Below are 27,802 nucleotides of genomic sequence, written 5' to 3' on the forward strand. Positions count from 1 at the left end.
AAAAAGAGATGGAAACAAAAATCAATACATCAACAAACAAACTTCCCCATGGCTGCGGAAGCCGCTGCGCCCCGGGGCCGAGTTGGCCCAGAGGAGACCCCTGGGGAAGCTGGTGGATGGGCAAGGACTCGGATGACGGGGACAGAGCTTCTTGGGCAGCAGGTGTCTCACCACATCCTGGGGTGGCGCGCCAACTGCCAAGGCACGCCTACCACTCAGGCGGCCAGTGCTTCCGACGTGTTTACCAAGCTCCTGGCTCCGGAACCGACAGATTTTGGTTAATGGGCCCCAGGACGCCCCGTGTGCGGTGCATCCCTTCCTGCTGAAGACAGTCAGGACCCCGGGGTTCCGGGCGATGGCTCTGGCTCAGTCTGCTCCCCAGCATCCGGCTCCCTGGCCAGGCGTGCCCTTCACTGGCAGAGGTCAAGAGGGCTGACCCTCTGAGCCCACACACTCGCTTGCCCCCAGTTGTCCCCCCAGAGCTGGGACGAAGCAGGAGGAGTCGGGAAGCTGGGCGGGTCCCCCCGGATCTGCCCAAGAACGGAGGTCACCGCCCTGCTCACGCGCCAGGCATCGGGGACTGATGTCACCGCCACTGACCAGGGATGGTGGAAGACGAATGTCACCCGGCCTACGATCAGAGCTCCGGCACCAGCACAGACACTTCAGGACCCAGAATGCTCGAGCTCGCGGCCACCACCCAGCCATTGCAGATAAGCTGGTACTACGTAGGAGGCACCTTGTCACCTGTCAGCACCCGTTTTGATCTTTGGTGGACAGACGTATAGACACCGTACACCCAACAGCTACAGTGCCAATTTGTCGTAAATTGAGGGTTTGCAGTGAAACCACCCTTAACACGGCCTGCGTGCGTGACTAATTACTGCTGGTAGCCCGAGGGGCTGACACACTCTCTGTATGAAGAATTTCATTTGCTGGCCAGTGAGGAAAGATGCGGTTTCAAGACCCAGCCCCCTGGGCAACGCTGCTGGCCGTTCTCTGGAGTTCTGAGTTCTGATCTCCCCCAGTCGCGATTTCTCCAAAGTTCCTCCCTCCTGTGAATGCAGATTTTGTGCCTCACGTTCTCGTGCCTCACGTTCAACAAATAAACGGTTTTTAAAGGGTCCTTATTTTCTAAAGCACTTCAGATGAGCTGCTGGGGCAAACCCATCCAGCTGGAGGGTTTCGGGTGGAGCTGCTGGAGACCCTCGGGGCACTGCAGGCCAGGGGCACAGAGGGGGCTCCACGATCGCTCCCGCCACCCTTTAGAACCTGTTCCAAAGATGCCTTGGGAGCCGACCTTGCCCCACATCTGCAGCTGACTTTCCCTGGCTTGGCTGACGGGAGACATCCTCTCACCTCTGATGCTCTAGACGCTGCACCTTGAGGTTCTTGGTTTTCGGCGGTTCTATTCCCAAGCTCACCTATAACGTTAGAAATCAGCCTTGTAACACCGCTGCCCCCAGCAGCTAAACAACAGAGCCAGGCTGTATGGAGCTGCTCCCTGCTTCCCAGGGGCCACCAGGAGCCAGGCCCTGCTGTGTGTGACACGGCACTCAGCGGGCCACCATCTCACATCTAGAATTTTCTCTGCCAGGCCAGGTGCTCCAGACCAACAAGGCTTTTTATCCCTTACAAATGCCTTCCACAATTCGCGCATTGGTACTCACCGCGTGAAGCCGGCTTTCTTTGTCTGCGACTCCATCACGCCTTTGACGACCACCGCCCTCTGCTGCCACCTCCCAAGTCCACCTTAGGGACCCCGGTACTGACCGCAAGTGTCAGGCATCATCCTTAAGGGCCTTACAGAGACCTGGTAAAGTCGGTACAACTATCATTCACCTTGTAAGACAAGAGGATTTAGGCTACAGTTTTCCAAAAGACAACAGCTAGTGAGTAACGGAGAGTTCAGTAGCGTGCCCCCAAATTCACATGCACCTGGACCCTCAGAATATGACCTTACTTGGAAATGCAGTCTTTTCAGATGCAATTAGTTAGGATGAGGCCACATTGGATTTGGTGGATCCCAAACCCAACGACTGGTATCCTTACAAGAAGAGTAGAAAGGACACAGACACCAGAGAAGAGCCACGTGGAGACAGAGCGGAGACTGGAGCCATGAGTCAAGGGATGCCGGGATTGCCGGCAGCCAACAGAAGCCAGGAGAGGGCCCTGGAGCAGAGCCTCCCCAGAGCGTCCCCTGGAGAGCACCCCGCCTTTGGTGAGCAGGTGGACCCCAGCAAGTGCAGGCTGGCAGGGCCACACGCTGTGGGCGGCAATGTCATCGTCCATACCCACAGGGGACAGGCCAGGGGACACTGGGTAAAGGCCCCAATGTCCGTCCAGGAAGAAAGTACACAGCGAGTGTCTCATCGGATAATCACAGCCCCTCTTCCTTGAGGTCAGACACCCTTCCACACGCCCAGGGACCTCTTAAAAGAGTAAGGGTCAGTCATGCGCCGCGAGTAAGAAGTGCCCAGGCCAACCCAGGTCCAGGCCCCCCTCCTCCAGCGTAGAGGCCCCCGTGGACCAGTTTCTATGATGAAGTCAGGGTGAGATTTCCTTTGAAGAAAGGTTCCGCTTCGTGGTGTGTGTGTTTACAGAACACCACGTTAGGACACGGCACATGCTGAGAGCGACGTGGGATTTAAGAGGCCATCCAGCCAAAGCCTTCTTCCAGAGATCAGTGAACGGGGCTGAGAGGAAACAAGGACCCGGCTCATCAAGAGCTGGAACCAGGACCCCCACTGCCCCCTGCCTTGAGCCCCAAGCACTGTCCTTCAACACACACTCCGTCTCGGAAAGAGGACCCCCAGCCCCTCGGGCTCCCACCGCATGTAATCACACAGTCCCCTTCCCTCCTCTCCGAATGCGAACAACCCTCCCCCTGCTCCAAGGCCAGAACAAGATGCCCCAAATCGGAAAAACAAGCTGCAGCCGGGCTGAGGACAACCCCGGCTCGCTCTCACATCTGTCACTTCCTCCAAGAAACGTGGCTGCAGTGGAGGAGGAAAGCCGGGGCCAGAGGTCCCTCTGCCAGTCCCCCCACCACTTCAAGGAGAGCCTGGCCCCTCACTCTGACCCAGGACCACCCATCAGGCAGAACAGCAGGCTGCGGCCCAGCACTCTATCCCCTCCGGTCCTGGAAACTCTTACTGAGCCATCCTGGGGCCTGTCCTCGTGAGTCCCAGACCTGCCTCCCTCTGGAGGCCTTTGGGGGTGAGTCAGCGGCTTGGACGGCAGGCTGCACTCCCATGCGTACCCTCATTAGAGAGCCGCCCGGGAAATGGGCTCTCAGGCCTCACACCCCCGTGACAGCCAGACCCGGGGGAACGCCAGGGACCCTCCAGGCCACTGCACAAGGAGCTGCGTGTCGGTTTCCTGAGCCAGAGCTTTTTGGGGTGTGGGCCCGCCTGGAATTTCCACGCTGAGGGCTCCCAGGGAGGAACAGGAAGCTTCTCAACTCTGGCTGGGGTTCCTCATTCTAAGGCCCCGGGGCCAGGCAGGAGCACAGAGAGTTCTCAGCTGGTCCAGACCGGATTCCACCCCCCAACCCGCTCGGGAAGGGGGGACCAAGATGGGGGTGGTGAGCAGAAGAAAAGGAAAGCACCGGTGCTCTGCGGGGCCTGAGTAATTCGAACAAGGAAACCTGCCAGAAGACACATTAGGTCTGTAAGGAAAGAAGGCTGCAGGCGAAGAGCTGTCAGTCACGAGCAAACCCACACCAGCCACGGAGCCCCGTCCTTCCAGAGAAGCCGGTCCTGGGCTCCGCTGCCCCAGCGCCTCGCACACACACCCTCACACACACACAGTTACACAACTGGGAAAGCCAAGTCCCCAGGAAAGCTGATACCCGGAGCGGGGGGTGGACCAGATGTCCCGCCTGCATGAAGGAAAGGGCAGGAGGGAGGCCCGCCCGGGCCTGCACTTCATTCCAGGTCTGTCGGCCTCCTCCCTGGCAACCAGAGGACCGGTCACCGGGAGTCAGGGGCTCCAAGCCGTCTGGTCTTCGCCACAAAGACACACAACTCGACCAGCTTCGAGGTTCTACTGTGCACACCAGAGCCGGCCTTTCCCTCCTGAAGGGTCTACACGTGAGGGCGGGGACTCGAGGCTGGCATCCCAGGTTGCTGGGTGACTTGACCAGGCCGCAGGCTGTCCCTCCACCTTCCTCTGGAAAATCAGGCGAGGTCCTCCCGAGAAGGAAGGTTCGCCCTCCGACACAGCCACCTTCCTGGGGAAGCCACCAGCAGGACTGCCGCCAGCAGGTGCCCTGAGGACCACGGACTCTGTGGGGCTGGAAGGACCGGAGAAGTCATCCTCCTGCTTCCTGCCACATGCAGCCCTCTCGGGTCCGCAGGCAAGAGGCCATCCCGTCTGTGAACGGCTCCCTGGGGAGGGGGGACCCCACCACCTTGTCGGTCAAGGTTTTGTTTCCTCAGCAAGCCGGGTTCTACCTGAGCTACACAGCACACGACTTCCCTTGGCTGGACAAGCCAGTCCCAGTTCTCTCAGCCACTGTCCTCCTGGCACTTGTGGTCCTGAGAGGCAAACACAGCCTTGTCGTTTGAAGGAGGAAGTGGGAAGAGAATCACCAGGCCCCAGAGAAAGCAGGAAACACCCAGCTTTGACCCGGTAGCACCTAGGTGTGATGCTCACAACCTACCTGCTGACACTTCAAGCTGCTGCCCACACGAAGTACCCAGCATTGGCTACCACGGGCCAAAGGGCTGTTGGGTGCTCACTCCACACGCCGGCGTCAGTGCAGAGGGTGTCAGTAAAAGCCCCGGCTCACTTGCCACTGAGGGACAGAGGCTCCCAGAGGTGCCCTGTCTGCACCCGGCTTGCCATGGCCACTGGCCCCTCTCGGGGACAAGACTGACACAAAGTCTCCGCCCCAGACATTCTGAGTGTCCTCTCCACCTGATGCTTTGAACTTTAGTCTTCAGGTAAGATTTGCTCCCCTTGTGACCCCAGAGATGTCTGGGGGGTGAAGTCTGTGTGTATTTTAATAACCTCTAAAATTACTGTGAAGCTCCTCTGAGAAAAGCATCACCATTAAGTATCCTGGTTCAGATCTGGTCTATCTGTAAAATGCATTCATTTTATTTTTTCTTTTTTAAGGAAAGCCAAGTGTGTGGCTTAGGTTAGAAATGCTTTAGGGAAGAGCGGCCACGCGGGGTTGCCCAGCAGAGCTGTAAGATGGCACGTGGGACCGCGGCCAAGGTCACAGGCTTGGGGTGGATTTGCAGTGTGTCCTTTCCAGGACACATCGGTACAATCTCATGGGGTCTATCCACCAGTTCTGAGAAGTATACACAATTATCCCGATTTGACAGGTGAGAAAACTGAGGCCCAGAGAACTGGAGTTGGCCAGAGTCTCGTGGCTGACAAATCATGGGGCTGGAATAGAAAATCGGTTCTGAGGTTTGGAAAGTCCTCCTTGGAAATCACCCGCACCGTGCCTGCAGATTGGTCTCCCAACAGGCTGTCTTCCCCGCACAGGTGGAGAGGGTCCCCACTGTCCCTGGGTTTCTGAGGAAGCATGGGGGGACACGTCCAGGAGAGGGGCTGAGGTCAGGGTGCCCAGCAGCCAGCCAGGCCCCGTCAGGGGATGCGGACCTGCCGTGGACCAGTGCCGCTCCCAGGCTGCGGGTCCCACAGCTGCACCCCAACCCAGCTCCTCCGCGACGGCCTCCCGCTCACTGCTCAGCTCTTCCACGCGCCTGAGATGGAGACCCAGGTCCCCAGCAAGCAGGGAGGTGCCAGCAGAGACATTTATCAAGAAACCAAGTCACAGAGTTTTGCGGAGCAAAACCATAAGATTTCAGAGCTGCAAGGAGCCTCAGAGGTCACCCAGGGTGACCCCTTCAACTTGCTTAAGGAAACAGGCTCAGAGACGTCACCGACTGGCCGAGTGGCAGCGCTGGGTCACATCGCAGGACTCCGGGATTGGGGCGATTGTCTGTCACATCCCACGATCTCCTCGCACAGAAGTTTTTAAGTTTGTTTTATTGTTGCGTTTTGTGTACAGGTGGGTAAACTGAGTCATGGAGCAGTGAAGCGGCTTGCCCAAGCTGACACAGTAGGTGGTGGGACCAGGCCTTGAACTCAGGCCTGTATGACACCTCAGGCCGTGCCTGTTTCTCCGGATGGATTCTTCATATCCCAGGGATTACACCATGCCCTTCCCAACAACCCCTGCGAACCGCTGGGATCTGCCGAGGAGGTGGCTCTCGCCCAGAGAAGCAGCAGCTCTAAGTGGACTTGCTGCAAACACTGAAACCTAACAGAATCAGCCCGGTTGGCATCTGGAGGAATAAACAAAACACGGGGACTGGAGGAGTGCTCGCCGACCCGCAGAGATGGCCCTGGGCGCGCCTGCTGCCCAGAAATCCCTGCCAGGCTCCAGAGCCCTCCCGAGTCTGGGGAATCGGTGGCGGGTTCTGGAAGGCGTCTCTTTGGAGCGACGGGGAAAGGAGGAGGCCCCTGACCTCGGCCGTGGAAACTCAGCCCCCGGAGGGGTGACTGGAACCCACGCTCACCAGGCAGACACGCTGTGCACAGATCAGCGCGCTCAGACCTACCCACACGCTCAGACGCGCGCACACACACAAACCACACTCGCACCCCAGCCGAGGCCTCCCCCGCCCCCGCCCCCGTGTGGCCACAGCCCCTCTTGCCTCCCCCTCCAGGAGGCCCCAGACCCCTGGGGTGACTCGGCCCCACCATCACAGGCCTGGCTCCACGGGCGCCAAGCGTGCCGCCCGCCCGCCGCTAACGAGGTCTGGAGAGCAAGTGCGCAGTTTACATCGGCTCGGCTCCTAACGACCGCCGCTCTCGGGAATGACCGGCTCGGCGGTGACCCGCGTGTGGGCTGATGACACTCTCGGGCTCCTGCCCCGCGCACCCCAACGGAGGTCTCCCGGGGCCCTGACCGCAGCAGATGGCCTGCCCAGCTGCCCGAGCCGCGTGCCGACCTCATCAGAACGGCCGACAGCGGCGCCTTCCAGTGGGTGGCCCGGCACCGGCCGGCGCTGCCCTGAGCCCACAGGCCCTCCTGTCCCAAACCTCTCACCCCTGACACCTGAGGCTCTGCACATCATTGCTTTGGATGAATGAGCACCTCCTCCTTCAGTTTTCCTCCTCCCCCTCTTCCTCCCATCTCCCTCCTCCCCTCCCCCTCCCCAGTCCCTCCTCTCCCTCCTCCTCCTCCTCCCCTTCTCCCCTCCTCTCCCTCCTTCCCCTCTCCTCCCCCTCCTTCCCCCTCCCCTCCTCCTCTTCCCCCTCCCCCTCCCCCAGCCCCTCCTCCCTTCTCCTCTCCCTCCTCTTCCCCCTCCCTCTCCTCCTCCCCCTCCCCAGCCCCTCCTCCCCTCCTCCTCCTCCTAACCCTCCCCTAGCCCCTCCCTCTCCTCCTCCTCCCCTTCTCCCCCCTCTCCCTCCTCTCCCTCCTCCCCCTCTTCCTCCCCCCTCCCCTCCCCTCATCCTCACCCTACCCCAGTCCCTCCTCCCCTTCCTCTTCTCCCCTCCTCCCTTCCTCCTCTCCCTCGTCCCCCTCCCCCCTCCTCTCTCTGCTCTCCACCCAAGCCCTTCACTTTAAAATAGGCTCCTGGCCCCTCATTGCCAACAAGACAAATGTTCCTTTCTTCAGCATGGCATTCAAGGCCCTGAGCTGACTTTTGACTACGCTGTCAATCTCATTTCTAGATACCCGCCCCCATACGCCTTATAAGCCGTCCACAAAGAGAATCACCACTCCCCCATATACAGAGGACGTCATGCCTATGTGTCCTGGTCTCTGAGGGGTCTACCACTTAGAATATTCTTCCTATGTCCATCTTTTTGGTGAGAAACTCCAACCAATCCTTCAGTGGACAGCACAAGGTGCCTCCTCTCTGGAGCTGTCCCGACCCCTCCCCAGGAAGACCTGCTCCCTTTCCTGTGCTCCCATGGCCCCAGTGCTTACCTGTTACAGGGATTTCAGCATTGACGACGTGATCTTATACTTGCCTGTTTTCTCCCCTCTGTCTCCTCCAGACCGTAAGCCTTCTGAAGGTAGAAAGCACACCGCTGTCGTGCACACTCACTGCTCCTGAGTCTGCACGTGATACAGCCTTCAATTCCGCCGGCATTTATGACATCTCTAACGCAAATGCGGGACTGGGTCAACCACTCACTTCCCTCTCAAGGGCAGGGAACACCATATGGACTGGCACAGAACTGGCGGGTGCCAGGTCCCGAGAGGCAGAACAGAAGCCCCATGGGGAAGCCCCCAGATGAAAATTTGGCCTCAAGCTGGCTCCAGGAAGAGGGAGAGTGAGGGGCCCTGGTCTTCCTATGAGGTCACCTAGAGAACCCCGCCCCCCGAACACACCACACCCCCCTCCACCTCCACCACGTCTGGATGGAGGCCTGATAACGTGGGCCACTCGCCCCCTCAAGGCAGCTCAGTGCAGGCCTTCTCACTGAGAATGCAGTTTGAAAGGCTGCACACGAAAGGATGGACGGAACTGCCCCCACTACAAAGCTCCCCTGATGTGCACAGGTAAAAGCTATCTTCTGCCTGAGGTCTGACCTTCCTCGCCAAGGGCAGAGCACCTGCAGAGAGGAGACAGCCGCTCTCTTTGGCTTTGACTGTGCGGACCCCCCTCCTCCCAGGCTCTGGGAAGAAACAGTACAAACACTCCTGTCTCTGGATGTCTGTCGATCCCAAAGTCAGCATACGTAGCTTAAAGTATAAGCAGGGCCGTGTTCTCAGCAGAAGCCCAACAATCGTCTGTAGGATCAAATCTGTGCAAGACTGCCCACCTTCTGCGATCGTTAGACTTTTCAAAAGAAAACACACGCACACGTCATATGCCTGTTTTTAAACGAATGCATGCCAAGAGTAAAGGAGCTGTCACCCTAGAGGCTGGGTGCTAGCTGGCACCTGGCACGCTGTGGGCATCTGAGCCTCCGCATCTCAGAACAAAGGCCAGGCCATGACTCTCTAGTCAGCCCCCTCCCTTTCGTGGAAGCCGCTGTAGTTGACATGAAGTTAGAGGCTGTCTTCGTAGGCTCAGTCGCCCAGGGCAGACTGCCACACTCCCCCTGCAGCCATGCCCCGCTGGCAGGATCCCTGACTCGGACCCACAGACATGCTGGTTGGGTCACCCCTGGAACACACCTGCTCACTCCGGCTGTTGCTCCCTCTGGGGCCCCAGCATCCTACCAGCGGGGAACCTGGAATCAGAAAGACCACCTCCTTCCTCACACCTCAACTCAGCCCTTGAGTCCCTGGGTTTCGGCCGAAGCGAGTCCTAACAGGACGCCGAGTCAGCTGCCTGAACCAACAGATGACCTTCTCTACCTGTGCGGATTTACCTGAATTGGGTTTTGTCAACTTAAGAAGTATTATTTGATACCATATGATCTCGCTTATATGTGGAATCTAAAATATGACACAAATGAACGTATCCATGAAACAGAAACAGACTCACAGACACAGAGAACAGACTTGCGGTTGCCAAGGGGGAGGGGGTGGGGGAGGGATGGAGTGGGAGTTTGGGATTAGCAGATGCAAACTATTATATAGAGAATGGATGGGCAACAAGGTCCTACTGTAGAGCACAGCGAACTGTGATATGTGATAAACCATAATGGAAAGGAATATGAAAAAGAACGTATATATATGTACAACTGAGTCCCTTTGCTGTCCAGCAGAAATTAACACAACATTGTAAATCAACTATACTTAAATAAAATAAATTTAAAAAAATTTTTTTTAAAGTACTATTTGTTTTGAGTCTTAACTCCTTTCCCAGCCCTCACCTCCTGACACCAGGATGCCTTCCCTGAATTTCTCCATTAATCTTCATCTACTCTAGGGAGCCGCCCTGGATGTATCCAACCCCCGTGGGAGACCCTCCCCTCCTACAGGCCTGAGAGCTGGAACCCAGCACTAAAGCAAGAGAAGAGGGACTGACAAGCCTGGCTCTGGCCTGCCTCATCCTCCAGGCCCTCAGATCTGTTCAGGACTTGATGCGGAGCTGAGGCCACGGGAAGGAGCACAGGCCGTCCCTGCCACAGACACAGACCTGGGTCCAAGAGGCCCCAGTGGAGCCTGACGGGTTTCACGTGCTTATTCCAGGCCCCGATTCTAGCTCTGCGGCCATAGCCACGGCGGTGGGGACTTCCTTCAGCCCTAAAGCCGCCTCCAGAAGCCAGCTGGATTTGCAGTGAGAGACACACCAGTGTGAACTCATTTTCAAAGGGCTCACAAAGAGCAGAGAGCACGTCTGAGGAACTCCCAGAGGAAACGTCCCAGGGAAAATGCTGACGGAAGAAAATCCCTCTTGGTTCTCCTGCCTGAATGAGACAGAGCGTCGTTTAGGGAAGCTGGTTCCTAATTTTCCCTCTGCCAAAGTCCTATTTCGGCATCTCTTTGCAACTCACAGACATCCTTTCAGAATCTGTTGTAAAGGATTTCCCTCAATTCCTGCCCTGAAGAAATACTCCTTTATTCCCCTAAATACCCACAGGCCAGCAAGCACCCAGTACCTGCACATAAATCCCTGAGGAGCTGTCCGGACGCCGGGCCTTACACACCCACGGCTCCTCCAGCCGTGAAAGACCAGCACCGTTTCCTCTCCATCCTCAAACGTGAGCCCTGACCCCGACCCCCAAAGCCCTCGCAGGTGACATCATCTCTTCTAGGGTCCTTGCTTCCCCGCCCTGACCCACCAAGGAAATCAGGATGAGCAGGACCCAGGATGGTGCCTAAATAAGAGGTGGTACCCACAAACCCCTTCAAACGCAGCCTTCCATGAGGACCCCAAGACCAGGGTGACCCAGAAACTCCAGACTCCAGGGCTGTCTGGGAACAAGCAGTATATAACCCAGCAGCCCCTCCCTGAAAAGCCACTCTAGATAGCCGCTGTACTGTCTCCCTCAGAAAGACCTAGAAGGCTCCGTTTCCTCTCATTCCATCATCACCATTCATCCGTTCATTCCCTCCCTCCCTCAGACAGGTCCTGGGCACACGTGCCTGTGCCGCCCTCACAGGGCTGGATCTTCCCCCTTTATTCCTAAATGGAGCTCTCACAACCCCCAACGAGCAGAGCCAGAGACCCTGGGAAAGCATCTCAGCCCTCTGCCCCCATCCTTCAAACTCAGCAGAATCTTCAAGGTGATTTCACCCCCGACCACCATGCCCCGGCCCCAGCTCCCAAATCATTCAACACACCCCAGCCTCCTGCCAATTTGGTTCAACAAATGTCTATTTGCAAAGAAAACTAAGGTGGCCACTTTTGGACGGGCTGTCGGTGTGATGCAGAGGGAAGCCGGACTGAGGCTTGCCCCCTCTGAACCAGGAAGTTCCCTGTGCCACACTCAGTGGCACTCGAGCCCAGGGAGGCCCACGCAGCAGGGGCAGTCCTTGGGCCTGGCAGCCCACCGGCCCGGCTGCAGGGCCAGGTCCTCCGGGGCACGGCGGGAGTGACAGTGCTGGTGACAGGCCGGGCCTCTGACACAGCAGATCTGTAGCTCAAATATTTATTGTATGCGTCTGGCTTTCACACAGAATTTGCAATCTGCCAGTTCCCAGTGTTTACCTTGGTAGAAATTCACGGGAAATCTTCGTCTGAACAGGCCCAGAGTTTATTTTACTGGCAGATAAACAACTTTCTTTGATAAATCATCCATGTGACAGTGTTCCTGAAAGACTAAACAAAGATTTCAAGTGCAATCTATAGGGCTTTGAGAAGCCTTCCAAAGTTAATGCACGTTTAATTGGCTGCTCCACGCAGGCTGGGGCAGGGCAAGGGCCTGACATCTCTTTGGCCATTTGCTCTCCTTTGAAAAATAAATACAGATTGGAGCTGCTGGCTCATTTCTGAAAAACTGGAAGAAACCTGCCAATACTTAAATGCTCACTTGCTTCTGAATATGGCCTATTTCTTTGGCTCACGGGAGTGCATATCACAGATATCACAGCTGCTGGAAAAAACGTGAAAACTGCCCCAGAGACAGTGCTTGGGAGGAGGGGACAACACGGACGCCTCTAAGGTCTCTCTTAGACCCGATAAATTATGAGCAGAAAAACTCATATCAGGAATAAGATTTCTGAAAATCACTCAAAAACAAAAGAACAAAGTTCAGTGGGCGTGTCCTAGAATCAGCAAATACTCAATCCAAGCGCTACGTATTCTGCGGTCATCACTGTCCGATGACTTCCAGTTTTTACAGTGACTCTAGGGTGTCATTTCACTAAAGCCCGGACTGTCTCACTTCTGGTATTTATAGGGTTGCTTTTGGTTTGGTTTTGGTTTGGTTTTGGTTTTGTGAACTTCAGCACCTGGAAGCCGCATCAGCCTTTTAAAGTTTTCCCCAGTGGGGTTTGTAAAAGATTTCTCCAGTTTAATCCTCTACTAACCAGAAATTCATCAGGACATTCCATTCCATTTCCTAACATTTTGTGCCAAGCAAGCTGGTTTTATTAGTGCTTGCATCCTCCTACCGAGGCCAGTTTCCATCCTGAAACAATTCTTTCCAATAAGAAGAGATAATAATGGTTATGGCTGGAGCAGGCGCCATGTTCCAGGAACTGAACATGCTTGACTGACCCAATTCTCCTCCCAACACAGTCACACAGGAATCACCATCCACAGGTGATGGAGACAGGCTCAGAGAGGTTAAGAGACTTTCTCGTGGCCGCTCAGCTTATAAGGGTGGGATTTCATCCAAGTCTGTCTGGCCTGAAGCCTATGTTCTTTCTATGCAACAGCACCGCCTGCCCCTCCACAAAGAAACCAACGATCGCCGAGCTCTTTCCCTGTGTCAGGCACAGGCATCAGTCCATTTATACCCGGCAAACTCTGAGAGCATCCAGTGCCCCTTCCCAGAGAGCCTCGTCTCCCATTCCTGGCAGGATGGGAACGTGATGGGCATGAGGGGACATGAAGGAAGAAGGGTGTGGAATCCAGACTGGCTACCCAGCTAAGAGCTGCTGGGAACAAAACCGGTAAGGGATGCCAGGCAGAGAGTGGCCTTGGGCAATCTGATGACTAACTCCTTTATCTGAGTCTTATTTTCCTCCATCTGTAAGCTGAGCGCCCTGCACTGGCTGATCTTTGAGGTCCCATCCAGCTCAGCAGATCTTCAGAATGACAAAGGGGTACGGAGGAGCAAAGCAGCACCCAGAGAAATGCGCGAGCAGCCCCCCTTGTTTCAGCTCATCTCTACGCCCCTCCTTCTCCACCCACCCCCAGAAAGGCTCCAGGGAACAGAGGTGAACTTGAGGGTAAACCCTTCCCTTGGCTTCCCTTCTCCATGACCGTTTATATACACATCAAATGATAAGGAGGACATGATGCTAAGTGAAATAAGCCAGACACAAAAGGACAAACAGTGCAGGCTTCCACTTACACGCGGTACCTGGAATAGTCAAAGTCAGAGACAGAGAGTACAGTGGCGGTTCCTGGGAACTGGGGGGAAGGAGGAGGGCAGTTAGCGTTTGGGTGCAGGGTTTCAGTTTGGGATGAAGAAAAATCGCCAAAGATGGATGGTGCCGATGGCGGCACAACAGTGTGAATGCGCTTAATGCCACTGAGCTATACACCTAAAAAGGATTGAAAGGGTACATCTGGGCTGCCCTGGTGGCGCAGTGGTGGAGAGTCCGCCTGCCGATGCAGGGGACACAGGTTCGTGCCCCGGTCAGGGAGGATCCCACATGCCGCGGAGCGGCTGGGCCCGTGAGCCATGGCCGCTGAGCCTGTGCGTCCGGAGCCTGTGCTCCGCAACGGGAGAGGCCCCAGCAGTAAGAGGCCCGCGTACCGCAAAAAAAAAAAAAAAAAAAAAAAAAAAGGGTGCATCTTATGTCATGTATATTTCATCACAATAAGTTTTTTTTTAAAAAGGAGGGGAAGGCAGTGAGGCGGGGCCACTCAACAGGAGAATCACGGAATGGCAGGTTGGAGGGCACGTCAAAGGGCACCCAAACCCAGCGGTCTGGCAACTGACCGTCCCAAGGAATAACCTCTTCGGAGCTGGACTCATCGACAAAGAGGGAGCAGTCACATGCCCCCCCCCACCCCGCCACGTGCCTTGGGTCAAAGAAAGCAACGACTCCAGCAGGATGTGAGACCGGGAAGGGCTGGAAACAGGATTCGGCTCGGGGGAGGTGTCAACTGAGAGCCTTGGAGCTGCGCATCCTGCTCCTCTAGAGAAGGGAGGCCTCGTCTGCTGGGAACAGAGGGCTGGGCCACCCGTCCTTGCCAAGACCCCCAGGATGAACAGGTAGTGAGTCCAGCGGGTGTGCGGGGCCCAGGGCTGGGCTCCTTACACCAGCTCATCTGCTCCTCACTAAAACCGATGCTGGGTATTAGTGTCACCTCGCAGGGAAACCGAGGCCTGGAGAGGTTCTGAGATTTCCCAGTGTTGCCCGGCGTACGTATAGGGGCAGAGGGAGAGATGAACTCAGCTCCAGGGGAGCCGCCTCCACCCGTGGATCCTGGGTTTCTGGGTCCTTTCTCAGGGCCAAGTATGCTAAAGCAAAGTGCTCCTATTGACATTTGCCTTATCTAAGAATCGTCCTGCCAGGTACAGCCAAGAGAGAATTAAAGGCGCAGAGAGTGCTCACCAGAGGGGGAAACCTGGCTCTTTTCCCAGCGTTTCCTCGCGGAGCCTCAACATGGCTTCAGAGCGCAGAGTGGTCCCCATGGGATCTCGGCCCGAACTGCCCGGGGCTCGATTCCCCCAGCCAGGCCCCCAGCTCTCCACTGGGAGGCCGTGGAATCGCCACCATGACCCACCCAGCCCATGGGAGGGCTTCAAAGGCCCTCAAGGGTTCAGCAGTGGTCTCTGCACGGAACAAGCCCCCCCCATCACGGGCAAAGGATTTAGGATGGGCCACAGGCCACGAGCTGGGAGTGGCATTTCCAGGGCACCTAAAGCTCTGACCCCGTGTTTCCCTGAATGGGAAATGCCATACAGCTCCTTCCAACTATTTCCAGATCTGTGGATGGGCTGTGTATTTTAGAGACCTTCACTGACAATAAAAACCAGTTGTTTTCAGCCTACCAACTCCACCCCGGGGTTACAGTTCCTTCCTCTGTCTATTTAATTTTACTTTGACTGAACTAGATTTCTAGATATTAGGGCTTTTTTTTTTTTTTTAACATATACACTCAGTCACCCAAAACAGGGATGCAGTTTCCCTCGAATTTAATAAACAAGTTACACATACTCGTTTGGAAAGACGTTTTCTCCTTTTACAAAAAAGGAAAGCCATAAACAACAAGGTCCTACTGTACAGCACAGAGAGCTATATTTAATATCCTATAATAAACCATAACGGAAAAGAATATTAAAAGATGTATATATATAACGGGATCATTTTGCTGTACAGCCAAAATTAACACAACATTGTAAATCAACTATACTTCATTAAAAAAAAAAAGAAAGAAAACTGGAAAACAAAATAAAACCAATGCTCTGTTACTTTTTGCCTACAAGGTGCATCTACTGCCAGAATAATATCGTCTATTCACCGGTTTTCCATAAGTACTAGTGGAATGGGATAATAGTGAAAAAGGAGGATATACAATGGTTAGGTCAAAAACAGGCGACCCATACAATAAGTTAAAAAGTAAGTCTAAATTATCCCAATTGCTAGTCATCTGGGAACATTTTAATATTACATAATTTTTACATTGTTTTTCTCACTTAAATACAACCTAATCTTGTGATATAAATGTACTTGTTCCCATTTAACAACTGTGAACATTAAGGAAAGGCATTTCCATGCACACTGTAGAAAATCTAGGATTTGTACTCAGATGCGTACTATTATAATATTTTTGGATTTAAAAATTCCTATATTATTCATCTTTGTGAATTTTAAGATGATGCAACATAAAACCAGGTTGTAGTTACTTTAACAGAAAATAAACTGGAAATTAAACCACTCAAAAAAAAAAAAAAAAGGCGAATTTCCATCTCCCTACCTTGCCCACACACTATCATTCACACACATGCCCAACGAACTTTTATTTTATGCCTACCGCGGATAAGACACCATACCAAGGACGATTTAACTACACACAGGCCTTGTTTTGTTCATTCTAAGACACAGATTCTCTTCACATTTTAATGTGAAGTATGTTTCCTCTGTGGGCGGGGCATCTCCCGTGATGGATGGTGTATCCCGCGATCAATGGGTGTCTTACCGTTAGGTAAAATATGGTATCAGAGACAGATTCTGCTCTCAAGCAGCTTACAGATGTTGCAATTACCGTGCTGGCAGCTACCATCTCCTCCTCTGTGGGAGGAAACCCAAGGTTTAGTTTGGAAAGGCTGAGCCTCCTTTATGCAAGAAATCAAACAATGCACCTCCAAACAGCAGCCCAGCCAAAACACCTTGAAAGCAGAGTGAGCCAGAGTGAGAACAAATTAGTGAAGGTCCAGAAACCGCCGAGAATGCTTCTTCTAGGAAATACTCCCAAACACTAATGGTGAGAGCCAATTTTTTTCTCTTTCCTCTTTGACTCAGTTTAGTGTTGCAGTGTACAGTTTTACTCTTTATGAGGAAACCTATAAACGGGGAAAAAAATACTTCCAGAAGGCAAGGAAAATTTCTAGGGGCCAAGAAATCCTTTTCCACAACCAGAAAATACTGGGCTAAAGAAGTGGCCACTTGAACTCAAAAAAAAAAAAAAAAAAAGGAGAACCTGAACTCTCAAAAAAAAAAAAAAAGAGGAGAAGCCAGTACAAGAGGAAGCTCTGAACTGTCCTAGCAGAAGTATATTATCCCACACATTTCTACCAGGAAAGCTCAAGGGTGTTTACAGATCCAGAAGCTAGAGAGTGGCCAGAGGCAGGATCCTAACCGCACAGCCATTATAAATCAGATCCCCCATCCCTGGGATAAGCTGAGCTGAAGGAAAGACAGTTATGGGTGCTGAGTTGTTAACAGCAGGATTATTAGTGTGGCAGCTTGCAAATAATATATTGACCCGTCGAAGGGAGAACAGCAGCACCCTGCTGTCATGGAGCAGGAAAAGCAGCGAGGAAACAAGCAGCAGGGCCGGTGTTCTCATTGAAGCCCAGCAGGCAGCCTGGCCGCCATGTTGAATCCACAGACTTTGCACCATCTAACTTCTGGCCGTCACACATCTGGTGCTTGATCCAGGCTGATCCAGCTGCATTCCTGAGCATCAGCCCACAGGTGTTTCTACTGAGGCTTTTCCCTGCTGGGGGCAGAATATGTGCTCTGAACTGAGGAGGTACAGTGCAGGGGTGGAGAGAACCAAGCAGACCTGCCAGAGAGTTAAAAATGCACCGCCCGGCGCAGTGGTTAAGAACCCGCCTGCCAATGCAGGGGACACGGGGTCGAGCCCTGGTCCGGAAAGATCCCACATGTTGCGGAGCAACTAAGCCCGTGCGCCACAACTACTGAAGCCCACGCGCCTAGAGCCCGTGCTCTGCAACAAGAGAAGCCACCGAAATGAGAAGCCCGCGCACCGCATAGAAGAGTAGCCCCCGCTCACTGCAACTAGGAGAAAGCCCACGCGCAGCAATGAAGACCCAACACGGCCAAAAATAAATAAATAATTTTTTAAAAAATTGTGCCGCCCGGGGAGCCGGTGATAGACCGGGCAGGCCCAGCTCTACGGGGGCGGCAGGGGTCTGAGGACGCACTGGCAGGAGAGGGCGAGGGCGTGCTGACCCAGAAGGAAAGCACCCCTTGTTCCTGGAGTTCCCAGGGAGCCTTCCAACAACCTGATGTCTTCCCACAGGGGATGTCAGGGCCGCTTAAAGCAAAGTTTGATCCCTGGAGTAGGGAGTAAAGCATTCTTTTTCTTCTCTGTTGTGTGTCAGCTTGCCCTGCTGCATTTCTTTGTCTCTTAACTGAATCCCATCAGCGTGGCTGACTACCTCCCTTACTTGAAATGAGCTGAGCTAGGAAACAAGTTTCTCAACAAGGCTGCATTCTCCAGGGTGCCGAGAAGGGCAGAGCTGAGCTCAGCCCCTGCAGAGAGAGAGAGAGAGAAAGGAAAAAAAAATCCTATTTACTGCCTTATGAGACCATGACACACAGAAAACCCATAAAAGTCTCTCCTGCATTCAGATAAAGAAGACTGGCGTCCAGGACACCCAAGCAAGGAGGAGATAAATGCCTCCAGGAGGGAGCCCAGCGGCTGTTCATCTTCTCCTAAGGGGGGAAGGCAGCATGACAGCGAGTAAAAGAACTCCAGTGGGGCAAGTCAGACGCCTTATTTGTGAAATAAGTGGACTTGATAGGATGACCTGGAGGATCCAGGAGAATTCAAAAGTTCTAGGAACTCAAGAAGGAGATAATCTCCCGGTGAAAGGAACACAGTCCCAAACAGCCAATCAGATTGCCCAGGCCCTGACTGGTTATTAAAATAAGATACACCCCTGGCGCCTGCACGCAGGGAGCCACTGCCGCGGGGAGAGGCTGTCCCTCCCCAGTAGGCTTACCGCAGCCCCCTCCACACCTTTCCCCTTCACCCAAAGGTCAACCTTCACACTCAAATTCTTTCCCAAGGTTTGCTTCTTCAGCCCATGTCTAGCGAACGGCTCTAGTTTAACAAGTTGCCACTAAAGCCCCCAACAAAAGCAGATTGGTGGGTTACTGAGAATCTGAACGAGAAGGTGCAGATTCTCTTCTCAGGGCTGCCGAACATCCTTCGCCTGGAGTCTCCACGGCGCCCCCTTCAGGCGGTGAGTTCTATGACACCACGATTCTCTAGGAAATCACCGATTCGTGCTTGGTCGGGGTGAAGAAATTTCTTTAATGAAATTTTCGTCTATTCTAGGTCCGTATTTGAGGACACGGTATCTAGCACAGAGCTCTGCACTCAAGAAATGTTGAGTGACCGACTGGACGCGTGGCTCAGTCAATGACTGGACACACTGAATCTGAGTCGCGTCCTCCGCACACGCAGTCCCAGGAGAAGTCATCCCGGGAGAAGTCATCTGAACGTAGAACATCAGCTAATATATTACCTTTCAGAGTGGGCTCTAATACGATTGCCTGGAGTTGCTGAAACGTCAGGGAGTCGACTTCTAAAAGTGAGTGTGGTGATTTACACTATCGGAAGAGGGTCAGTGAAATCTAAAGGTGGCCCCTGAGTATTATCCACACTGCCTCCGGCCCCCCGCAAGGAAGGATGCTTCGGGATAACAGCCACATCCGAGCAGATTCTTCCTGCCACCCCCCCCCCCCCCCCGCCAATCACGCAGCAAAAGGCTTCTCATCAGGACTTCTGAGAGATTTTATTTCTGGCCTTTTTCTCGATGCCCAAATGCCTCTTTGGGAAGGAATCTCGCGCCGTTTGCGGAAGGAAAGCTTGTGACTCGGACAGGCTGGGGCCGCACAGACTCTGCCGCAGAGACCTGCCAGCCTCGCCGGGCGTTGGGCTCCCCTTGATGGAGCAAGGGTGTGAGCGTCAACAAGCAAGTGTCACCGCCGTCAGACGGAAGGGTCATCAGAGTTTGGGAACATTGCTGCAGGTCCCTCTACAATTTATCTGAGTTCATTTAAAATGGCAACCAGAACAAAGGATGTGACTCAAACACAAGCAGTGGAATGCTTGGGAGACGAAATCGTCCCAGCGGTCATTCACCAAGAACCAAGAAGGCAGGGAGAGATACTCAATGCAGAAATAAGGCACTAAAAAACGTGTGCATTCTCAAGAAGCTCTCCGTGGCAAAGGGTCAGAATTCGCCACTTCCCGCCTTCAGTCACAATGACAAATACCTGAGACTACACCTGTCACATGTACCATTTCCTTCAGCTTACAAGTGCGCACATACACGTGTGCAGCTCTCCAACACGGCACTTTGCCAGCACGAGGCCCTTTCACGTACTTTATTATGCTTGGTTAGTGAAAACCCGGAGTAGGTAGCCCTGGATGGACGTAAACACTCACGTTACCTACCATTATGCTTTCCCTGGGAGGAATTCTGTAAGAAATCCAGCCTCGGGGACACAATGGCCAGAATCGTGAGAACCTGTCCTTGGCAAAGCAGGCCTGGCGGCAGGCACTTCTCAGCATCCATATACAATAGAGGCTGGAGGGAGTCGGCCCTTCAAAAGGATGCAGTTCACGTCTATTTTTCCAGAGGACAGCCTCCCACGGTGTGTGAAGCTCGGTCTTCTGCGGGGCAGACTACCGGGGACCGTCCCTGAGAGGCTCCCTGAGATCAGCCCCCAGGGCCACATCCAGCCCTTCTCCTAGGGCTGCAAGGGCTCATCCAGAATTGCCTTTTAGCCCGGAGTGATTTGCGAAGAAGGGAAGGAAAACCCCTCACTGTGGGATTGTCAGTTTCCTGGCCTGGAAGGACCTGAGAGCCGCCGCACCCACTACCCGCCCGCCCCGGCAATGCCCTAAGCGCATGGAGACTCCCCTCCCAGATCCTGGGCAGAGTGGTGCTGACACCTAGGGGTGGATGGAAGAAGAGCTGTGCCGAGAGGCCAGCCCAAGCCGCCCGGTTTCCCCCAGCTCCTCTACAGCTCTCCCCAAGCCTGCCTCCCTCCACTCCTCGAGAAGGTCCCCCCAAACCTGCCGAGTGATCCCACACACGGAAGAACAGAAGCCAAGTTTGACTTTCATAAAAACCGGCCGGCTCCCCATCCTATCTGGCCTTCCATCTGCCTGAGAACAGCAGCCGTCCGGGGAGGATGGAGGGAGAGAATACACATCTCCAAAAAGATGCTCCCACAGGCTCTGCACCACGGATGCAGAATGGGAGCAGCCAGGGATGCCCAACCTCCCGGAGGCGGCCAGGGACGCTTTCTTACCAAACTCGCTGGCACAGAGATGCTCGATTATGGCTTCAGATTTCAGCTCGTTGTCACAGGGAGGACACACCGTCGTGCCTAGGAAGGGCAAGGGGAGAACAGGAGCTGAGTGACTGCGGTGGAACGCGGGGCGGACCTGCCCCTGGGGCCTGGATCAGCCCAGGGACCAGGCTGGAAGGAGTTAAAGGTCTTCTGGAATTCCTGATAGGGCAACTTGAGAAAAGACGAGTCCTGGAGACCAAAACAGACGCATAGTTTCTTGAAAATCTGGGGACTAGAGCTGTTGAATATGGTACAACTATGAAAACCAACATGATGTGGGGCTGGATGGGGCGGGTCCTGAGTCGTGGTTTGATGGATGTGGTGGGTCCCTAGGAGAAGCTGACTTGTAACCAAACACTTCTACCCCAGTTGTTTGCCCCCCAGTTCTTTCTCCCCTCTCCTTGAAATACCCCCCTCTGATTCCTGCCCACTTCCTGTTCCCAAACTCCCCAAAAGATGGCCGATCCGTCCGACCAGCTCTCCAGGAGTCAAGAAAGAAAATCAGCCCGACTCACAAACTCCAACCACAGGCCCTGAACACCCCTCCCCAGAAGGGCTATTGCAGCGAGCTCCTGCCAGGGGCGGGAAGCAGGAGAAGCTGGTGGGGGCTGGGAACGGCACCAGCCCTGCTGCCCAAGGGAAGGACTTGGCGAGACATGGGAGAGACCCTCTGGAGGCGTTTTCACACTGTGAAGGGCTTTGAAGAGGAGGTGTGTGTGCTGCAGGGATGGGGGCCACCGGGGGCAGCTGAGGCCCCGGGGGAGGGGGAGGCCTCGGAGGCCAGGGCCAGCGGGTCCTCCCAGCCAAATGCTGCTGATGCTGGAGAGACCCCTGGGAGGTAAGGGGGCTCCGTGGAAGGGCAGGGAGAGAGCGGCCCAGTGGGATCGCCAGAAGGGAAGGTGGCTTGGCACCACCGCTGCCATCCCACCGTCACCTCCATCATCTATCAGACAACTTGGAGTTTTATCCATGATGCGGGAAAGCAAGAGCACATTCTAAGGGTCCTCCACCTCGGCAGCACTGGTGGAGGCCATGCCCGGCCACGCTGTGGGGGGGGAGCAGTCACCCCCAGGGAGGATGGGGCGCTGAGTGACCTTCGCTCCGACTCAGGCTCTTCATCCTCTTCCTCCCCCTCCGTCTTCGTGGCTCCTCTGGCGGCATCTCCTTCACCTTCGAGCACTTCTATGGCTCAGAGAAACAGGCAGAGCCTCCCATGGTGGATGAGAAGGGAGCTGTACAGCCCTCCGGGGCCAGTGCTGCCCCCAGGACGCAGCTGGTCCCCAGCTCCGGGAAGGTGATGCGCGACCCCCCTGCCCCACTTCCAAGCAGGGTCCCTGCGAGGCGCAGCAGAGGCCGTACACCTTAGTCTTTACTGACAGACCCCTGTCCCACCTTTACTTTGTGCCCAGGGCCGCACTCCATCCAGAGTCCTGCAGCAAGAACCACAGCCACGCCCCGAGCAGGAGACCATGGGGCTATATTTTGACCCGGATGCTGAAAATGTGCTTTTCAGCCAGAACTTAAGATCGGATTCCAGAGGTTGTGTTTCTGACAAAAGGGAAAACTCACCCAGAATTTTGCATCATGGTTCTTGCTTCCACGGGGAGAAAAACAGAAAGGAAATCCCGCAATGTGGGAAGGACCGTGGTATCTACTTCGGGAGTGTGGACTGTGCTTTGGGGCTTTCCTTGTTTGGGTTATCTTTTTTCAGTGGAAGTTATCACGTTGCAAAGTTCTACGAATGTGACCTTGACCAAACAACCTGCAGGGCAGGACTATCTGAATACAAACACCGGATTCCCCTTGTTCGCTCACATCACCTTGTCTAGACGCTCTGAGTTCCCCTATCCGACTGGCGCCCCGGGCTCAGCTACGTTTGGCCCTCAGCGTCTCCCAGCCGGGCAGGAGCTGGCTGCAGTGAGTTCTGCGCCTTTGCACGGCTTGCCCCCACCCACAGCCGACTGTGGAGCAGCTCTAGACTGTGTAGGGCGCTGTTAATCTGTGGCCTCTCTGGATCGTGCTGGGGGGCCCTGCGAGCGGCCCGAGCAGGAGAAATCCACCCAGTCATCCATCGGAGAGGCAGAACTAAATGGCTGTTTTAAGGTGTATTTAAAATAATGTTTAAAGCAAAAGAACCAAAACCCAAAACGTTTTGTGTTTCATCAGTAGTTAAGGGAGAGGACGGGAAAGTCCAACACTGGAATCAAGAGTAAGTGGATTTTTAAAAATCAATGCACACGGCACACACCCCCACACAGCACACACACACATACACACAGAGAACACACTCACACACACACGCACACACGCACACACACTCACACACACACGCACACACACACATGCACACGGCACACACCCCCACACAGCACACACACACATACACACAGAGAACACACTCACACAGCACACACGCACACACACACGCACACACACGGCACACACACACATGCACACGGCACACACCCCCACACAGCACACACACATACACACAGAGAACACACTCACACACACACGCACACACGCACACACACACGCACACACGCGCACACACACATGCACACGGCACACACCCCCACACAGCACACACACACATACACACAGAGAACACACTCACACAGCACACACGCACACACACGGCACACACACACATGCACACGGCACACACCCCCACACAGCACACACGCATATACACACAGAGAACACACTCACACAGCACACACACACGCACACACACACACGCACACACACAGCACACACACACATGCACACGGCACACACCCCCACACAGCACACACACACATACACACAGAGAACACACTCACACAGCACACACACACGCACACACACACATGCACACGGCACACACCCCCACACAGCACACACACACATACACACAGAGAACACACTCACACAGCACACACACACGCACACACACAGCACACACACACATGCACACGGCACACACCCCCACACAGCACACACACACACACACACACACACACCCCACACACAGAGCAGGTCTTGCCTGGCCAGCTCTTCAATACAGGGAAGGGACCCTAAGGAAGGCTCCCGGGAAGGATGAGTGTACCGTGGCCTCTGCAATCTGTGACTAAAACAGCCAGGCTGTTTTAACGCACAACATGCCTAATCAACAACAAAATAAAACTAAAGGTATGTGCTCGTTCGCAGAGCTTGAATCAGTAAAACCTGGCTGGGAGGAGGAACGACAATTTATCGGCCTGGGAATGTACAGGTCTAATGCAAGGGCAAGATTTAGAAATAACTTTCCTGAAAACAAACAAACAAACACTTTTCCTCTCCCATAACAGATGCTGAAGCAGCTTGGGCTGAAGCCTTTGGGGGTGTGGGGGGGTGTCTTTTGACTCAGTCTCATTATCAAGTTTATCTTTGATAACATGCGGCCCCAAAGGCCTGCCCAATACCCCCAAACGGTGCTTGTCCAAGTATGTGAACAGAAACCAGCCTGCGGCATGCAAAGATATGCCGCTGCTTTGAAAATTCCATTTTAAGTTTACAGAATAAAAAGAAATAAAGAATAAAAGTAGGGCATGTATACTTGTTCTCCTCCAAAGTACCAGTTCTGATGCTGGAGCCACCAGCCGTAAGGTTACAAGGACCAGTCTCCACCTGCCCTACACACACACACACACACACACACACACACACACACACACAGCCCTCCCACCTCCGGGCTCAGCTGACAGTCAGTGGCCTCTCGGCCCCAGAGGACTGACTCCTATAGGGGGTCCCTCCCACTGAGGGGCCGCAGTCCTGGGCAGGAGCGGAGCCTCCCCCAGAGCCTGTCACCAAAGACTCGGTGGGGACGACCGGGTCCCAAGTCCCACACGGGACTGTTCTCTGTGTGCAGCTGGTCTCAGGAGGGTGACGACCTGAGCGCTCCTGGGATGGAGGGAGGAGAGGAGATGGTGCAAAGGGCAGACTTTGGGAGCAGCCAGGTGGGACACAGCCAAGGAGTCGAAGCCTCCAAGAAGAGAGCCCGGGTTTGGTCCCCTACCACCACCCCACCACCCCTGCCTTTGGGGCATCGAGGTGGAGGATGCTCGTCCCTTCACAAGTAGGCAGCCCAGCCAGCACCCCTACCTTCCCGTCAGAAGGGCTTCCCCCTCAGAAGTGTTCTGTCGCTGATTGTACCAGAAAGGGGCACTTGGGGGGTGGACTCAGCCCCAGCAGAGCTGGCCGCGGCCTCCGGGGGCAGGGCTGGGCTAGTCTGCCCGCCGGCAGTGCCGACGGGGAGAAGGAAAATCCCGTGGGTTCCACGCGGACAGAATACAAAGCGCTTTGTCCGCTCCAGGTAACGGCTCGGCTCCCGTTCTCAAAGGGCTGCGCCTCCCCGAAGGTGAACTCTGTGCAGACCCCCAGGAAAGGGGAGCAGCGGGACCCAGACCTTGCCCCCGCAGGCGGGCCGCTGCCCTGCCCACCCGCCAGACCTGCCACCCCACACCCGCCCCTCTGGACCACCTCCTCCTTCCCTGGAATAAGCCAAGGCATTCAAAGTTCGGGGTGCCCTTTCCCGGGACTACCCCACCCTCACTCTGGGGAGTACGCCCCTCGGGGGACCTTTGTGCTTTGGTATCCCTTGGAGATGAACTGAGTCAGCCATGAGCAGGTTCCCCCCACCCTAAACCCGTTCCTCAAAAGCCCCTGGGATGCGGACCGCTCTGCTCGGCGCCCTGGGTATGGACCTCCACCTCTTTGAGCCTCAACTCCGCTTCCGAAGAATTTGGGGTTGAATTCACTCCTCTAAAAGTCAGGCCACAGTGCTGGGTTGTTTTCGTTGGCTTGTTTGTTCTGTGGGGTTTTGCTTTGGTTTATTTGCTTGTTAACTTGTTTCGTTCTGTTTTGTTGCCTCCCCGGGATGGTTTTTCCTCCCCCCCCCACCCCCACCAAGAACTGCCCTTTAAGTGGAAGGGGTTTCAGAGAAGTACCTCCGGCTCATCCCTGGGGCTGTTAGGAAAGCCTCCAATCTGCGGAGCCTCGCTCCCCAAGGGGAGCTGAGCCATGAGCTAATGACAATTTTATCTTTCTAATTACCTGAGGATTTGTGTAAATGAGAGAAGCAGGGGGTATGCAAGAATGAGGGAGAAGAGCCTTTCCATCCCGCCCCCGCCCAAACCTTCCCGAAGCTGTTAACTGAAAGGGGTAGAGAAACAGAAAGCCTCGCAACTTCTGAACTTTTTTTCTCGGCCAGTTCTGAACCAGTCCTGGAGCTACTTGGCTGAATGACTAGCTAAGGAAAGCGTTAAAAAAAAAAAAAATCCTCCTGAAACCTAAGCAAATAAACAAAGCTGCACCTTAGCATTTGCTCGGCCTTTCTGAGCTTCCCAGATCTGGGGTTTAGGCTTTTTTTTTTTTTTTTTTCCCCCGGAGCATCCCGTCTGGGGGGTTCAAAACTCCGATAGGGACTCGGTTCCCTCGCGAGGGACAGAAGAGCTCTTCTGGGAGCCAGAGCTAAGGCTTTGTTTCACCGTTGACTGGATCCCAGGACAGCGGCTCCAGGACCCGGACCGGGTGCGCGCGGCGCTCGCCCCGCCGGGCACCACCTCGGACGGGCCGGTAGCTCTCAAGGCGGTCGGGCACGGCCGAGAGCACGTCCCCAGTCCCGGGGCGCAGCGCGGACAGCCCCGGGAACCCCCCGCCTCACCTTGGGGCTTGGAGGCCTCGGTGGCGTTGGGCGGGGTCATGGCGATGCAGACGTCGCCCTCGGGGAACTTGTCGCACTTGAGCATCTCGGGCCAGTAGAAGCCGAAGAACTGCATGACGGGCTCGCACGAGTCTCGCACGGCCTCGCAGAGCCAGCGGCACGGGTAGATGGGCCGGTCCAGGCAGACGGGCGCGAAGAGCGAACAGAGGAAGACCTGGGTGCCGATGTGGCAGTTCTTGTTGAGCAGGGGCACCCAGCTGCTGGCCTGCTGCTTCACCTCGGCCATGGTCTCGTGCTCCAGCAGGTTGGGCAGCACCATCCTCTTGTAGCCCACGGTGTGGCACAGCCGCAGGTCCACCGGGATGTCCACGCACTGCGGCGGCTTGGTGTAGAAACGCCCGCTCTGGTACGCGCCGACGTCCGACTGGAAGCTCACGTAGTCGTACTCGCTGGCCGAGCCTGCGGCCAGGAGCCCGGCGGCCAGCGCCAGCAGCGCGCCCGCCGCGGCCCAGCGCCCGCCGCCCATGCTCGGCGCCCCGGCCTCTGCGACGCGGGGCGTCCTCGGCCGCCTCCCCGCGCGCGTCCCGCCGCGAACTTCCAGGAGCCCCCGGGCACAAAAGGCGCCGTCCGCACCCGCGCCAGGCGCTGGCGGGGCGACCCTAGGGAGCTCGCGCGGGGAGGCGAGCGCGCGGCCCGAGTGCGGCCCGGCTCCCGAGGCGGCGGGACCCGAGTGTCCGGCGCTCCCGCGGCCGAGCCCTCCGAGCCGCGCCGGCCAATCAGCGCCGGCCGCCGCGAGCGCTCCGGGCCCGCCCGTCAGTCACCCGCGTGGCCGGCCAATCGGCTCGCGGGCGGGAGGGGTCGGCTCCCTAGAACTCAGCGCAGGTCAACACCCCTTAAAAAACAAAACCAAAAAATAAATAAAGGAAGGAAGAAGGGGGGGAAACGAGAAAAAGAAGAAAAAAAAAAGGAAGAGAGACTGGGGACGAAGAGAAGCGTGCGGTGGGTCAAGACGATGTTTAATGCTGCTGTTAACTTGAGTCAGATGGCAGGAAAGTAAGGAACCTTAACAGTACTTGCAAGTCCATGAGATAATCAAGACTTTTTTTTTTTTTCAAACAGTTTTCCCTAACTTTATGCAGCAGCCCACCTCCTCGGTGTTGTTCTCTGTGGCTGCAGACGAAGATGGGCCGTTTCCGACAGACCGGGGCTCAGGAAGGCTGCGGCAAAGGAGGTCTGCTTTTCAATCCCCAGCCCGTGGGGCTCGGCTC

The 27,802-nt window shown here is 55.2% G+C and overlaps 1 protein-coding gene across 1 annotated transcript in view; it reads right to left on the bottom strand.

Moving 5' to 3' along the window:
• The window catches only part of SFRP1 (secreted frizzled related protein 1), a 44,462-nt gene extending 17,212 nt beyond the window's left edge, over positions 1 to 27,250 (bottom strand). Inside the window, exons 1-2 of the mRNA XM_019921622.3 lie at positions 26,535 to 27,250; positions 20,807 to 20,884 (exon numbers count right to left, since the gene is read on the bottom strand). Coding sequence (XP_019777181.1) covers positions 20,807 to 20,884; positions 26,535 to 27,060 — 604 coding nt within the window. The 5' untranslated portion in view covers positions 27,061 to 27,250. The remainder of the gene's footprint in view (positions 1 to 20,806; positions 20,885 to 26,534) is intronic.
• Between the last annotated feature and the right edge of the window lie 552 nt (positions 27,251 to 27,802).

This window comes from Tursiops truncatus, chromosome 21 (assembly GCF_011762595.2).
Source record: "Tursiops truncatus isolate mTurTru1 chromosome 21, mTurTru1.mat.Y, whole genome shotgun sequence".
NCBI lineage: Eukaryota > Metazoa > Chordata > Mammalia > Artiodactyla > Delphinidae > Tursiops > Tursiops truncatus.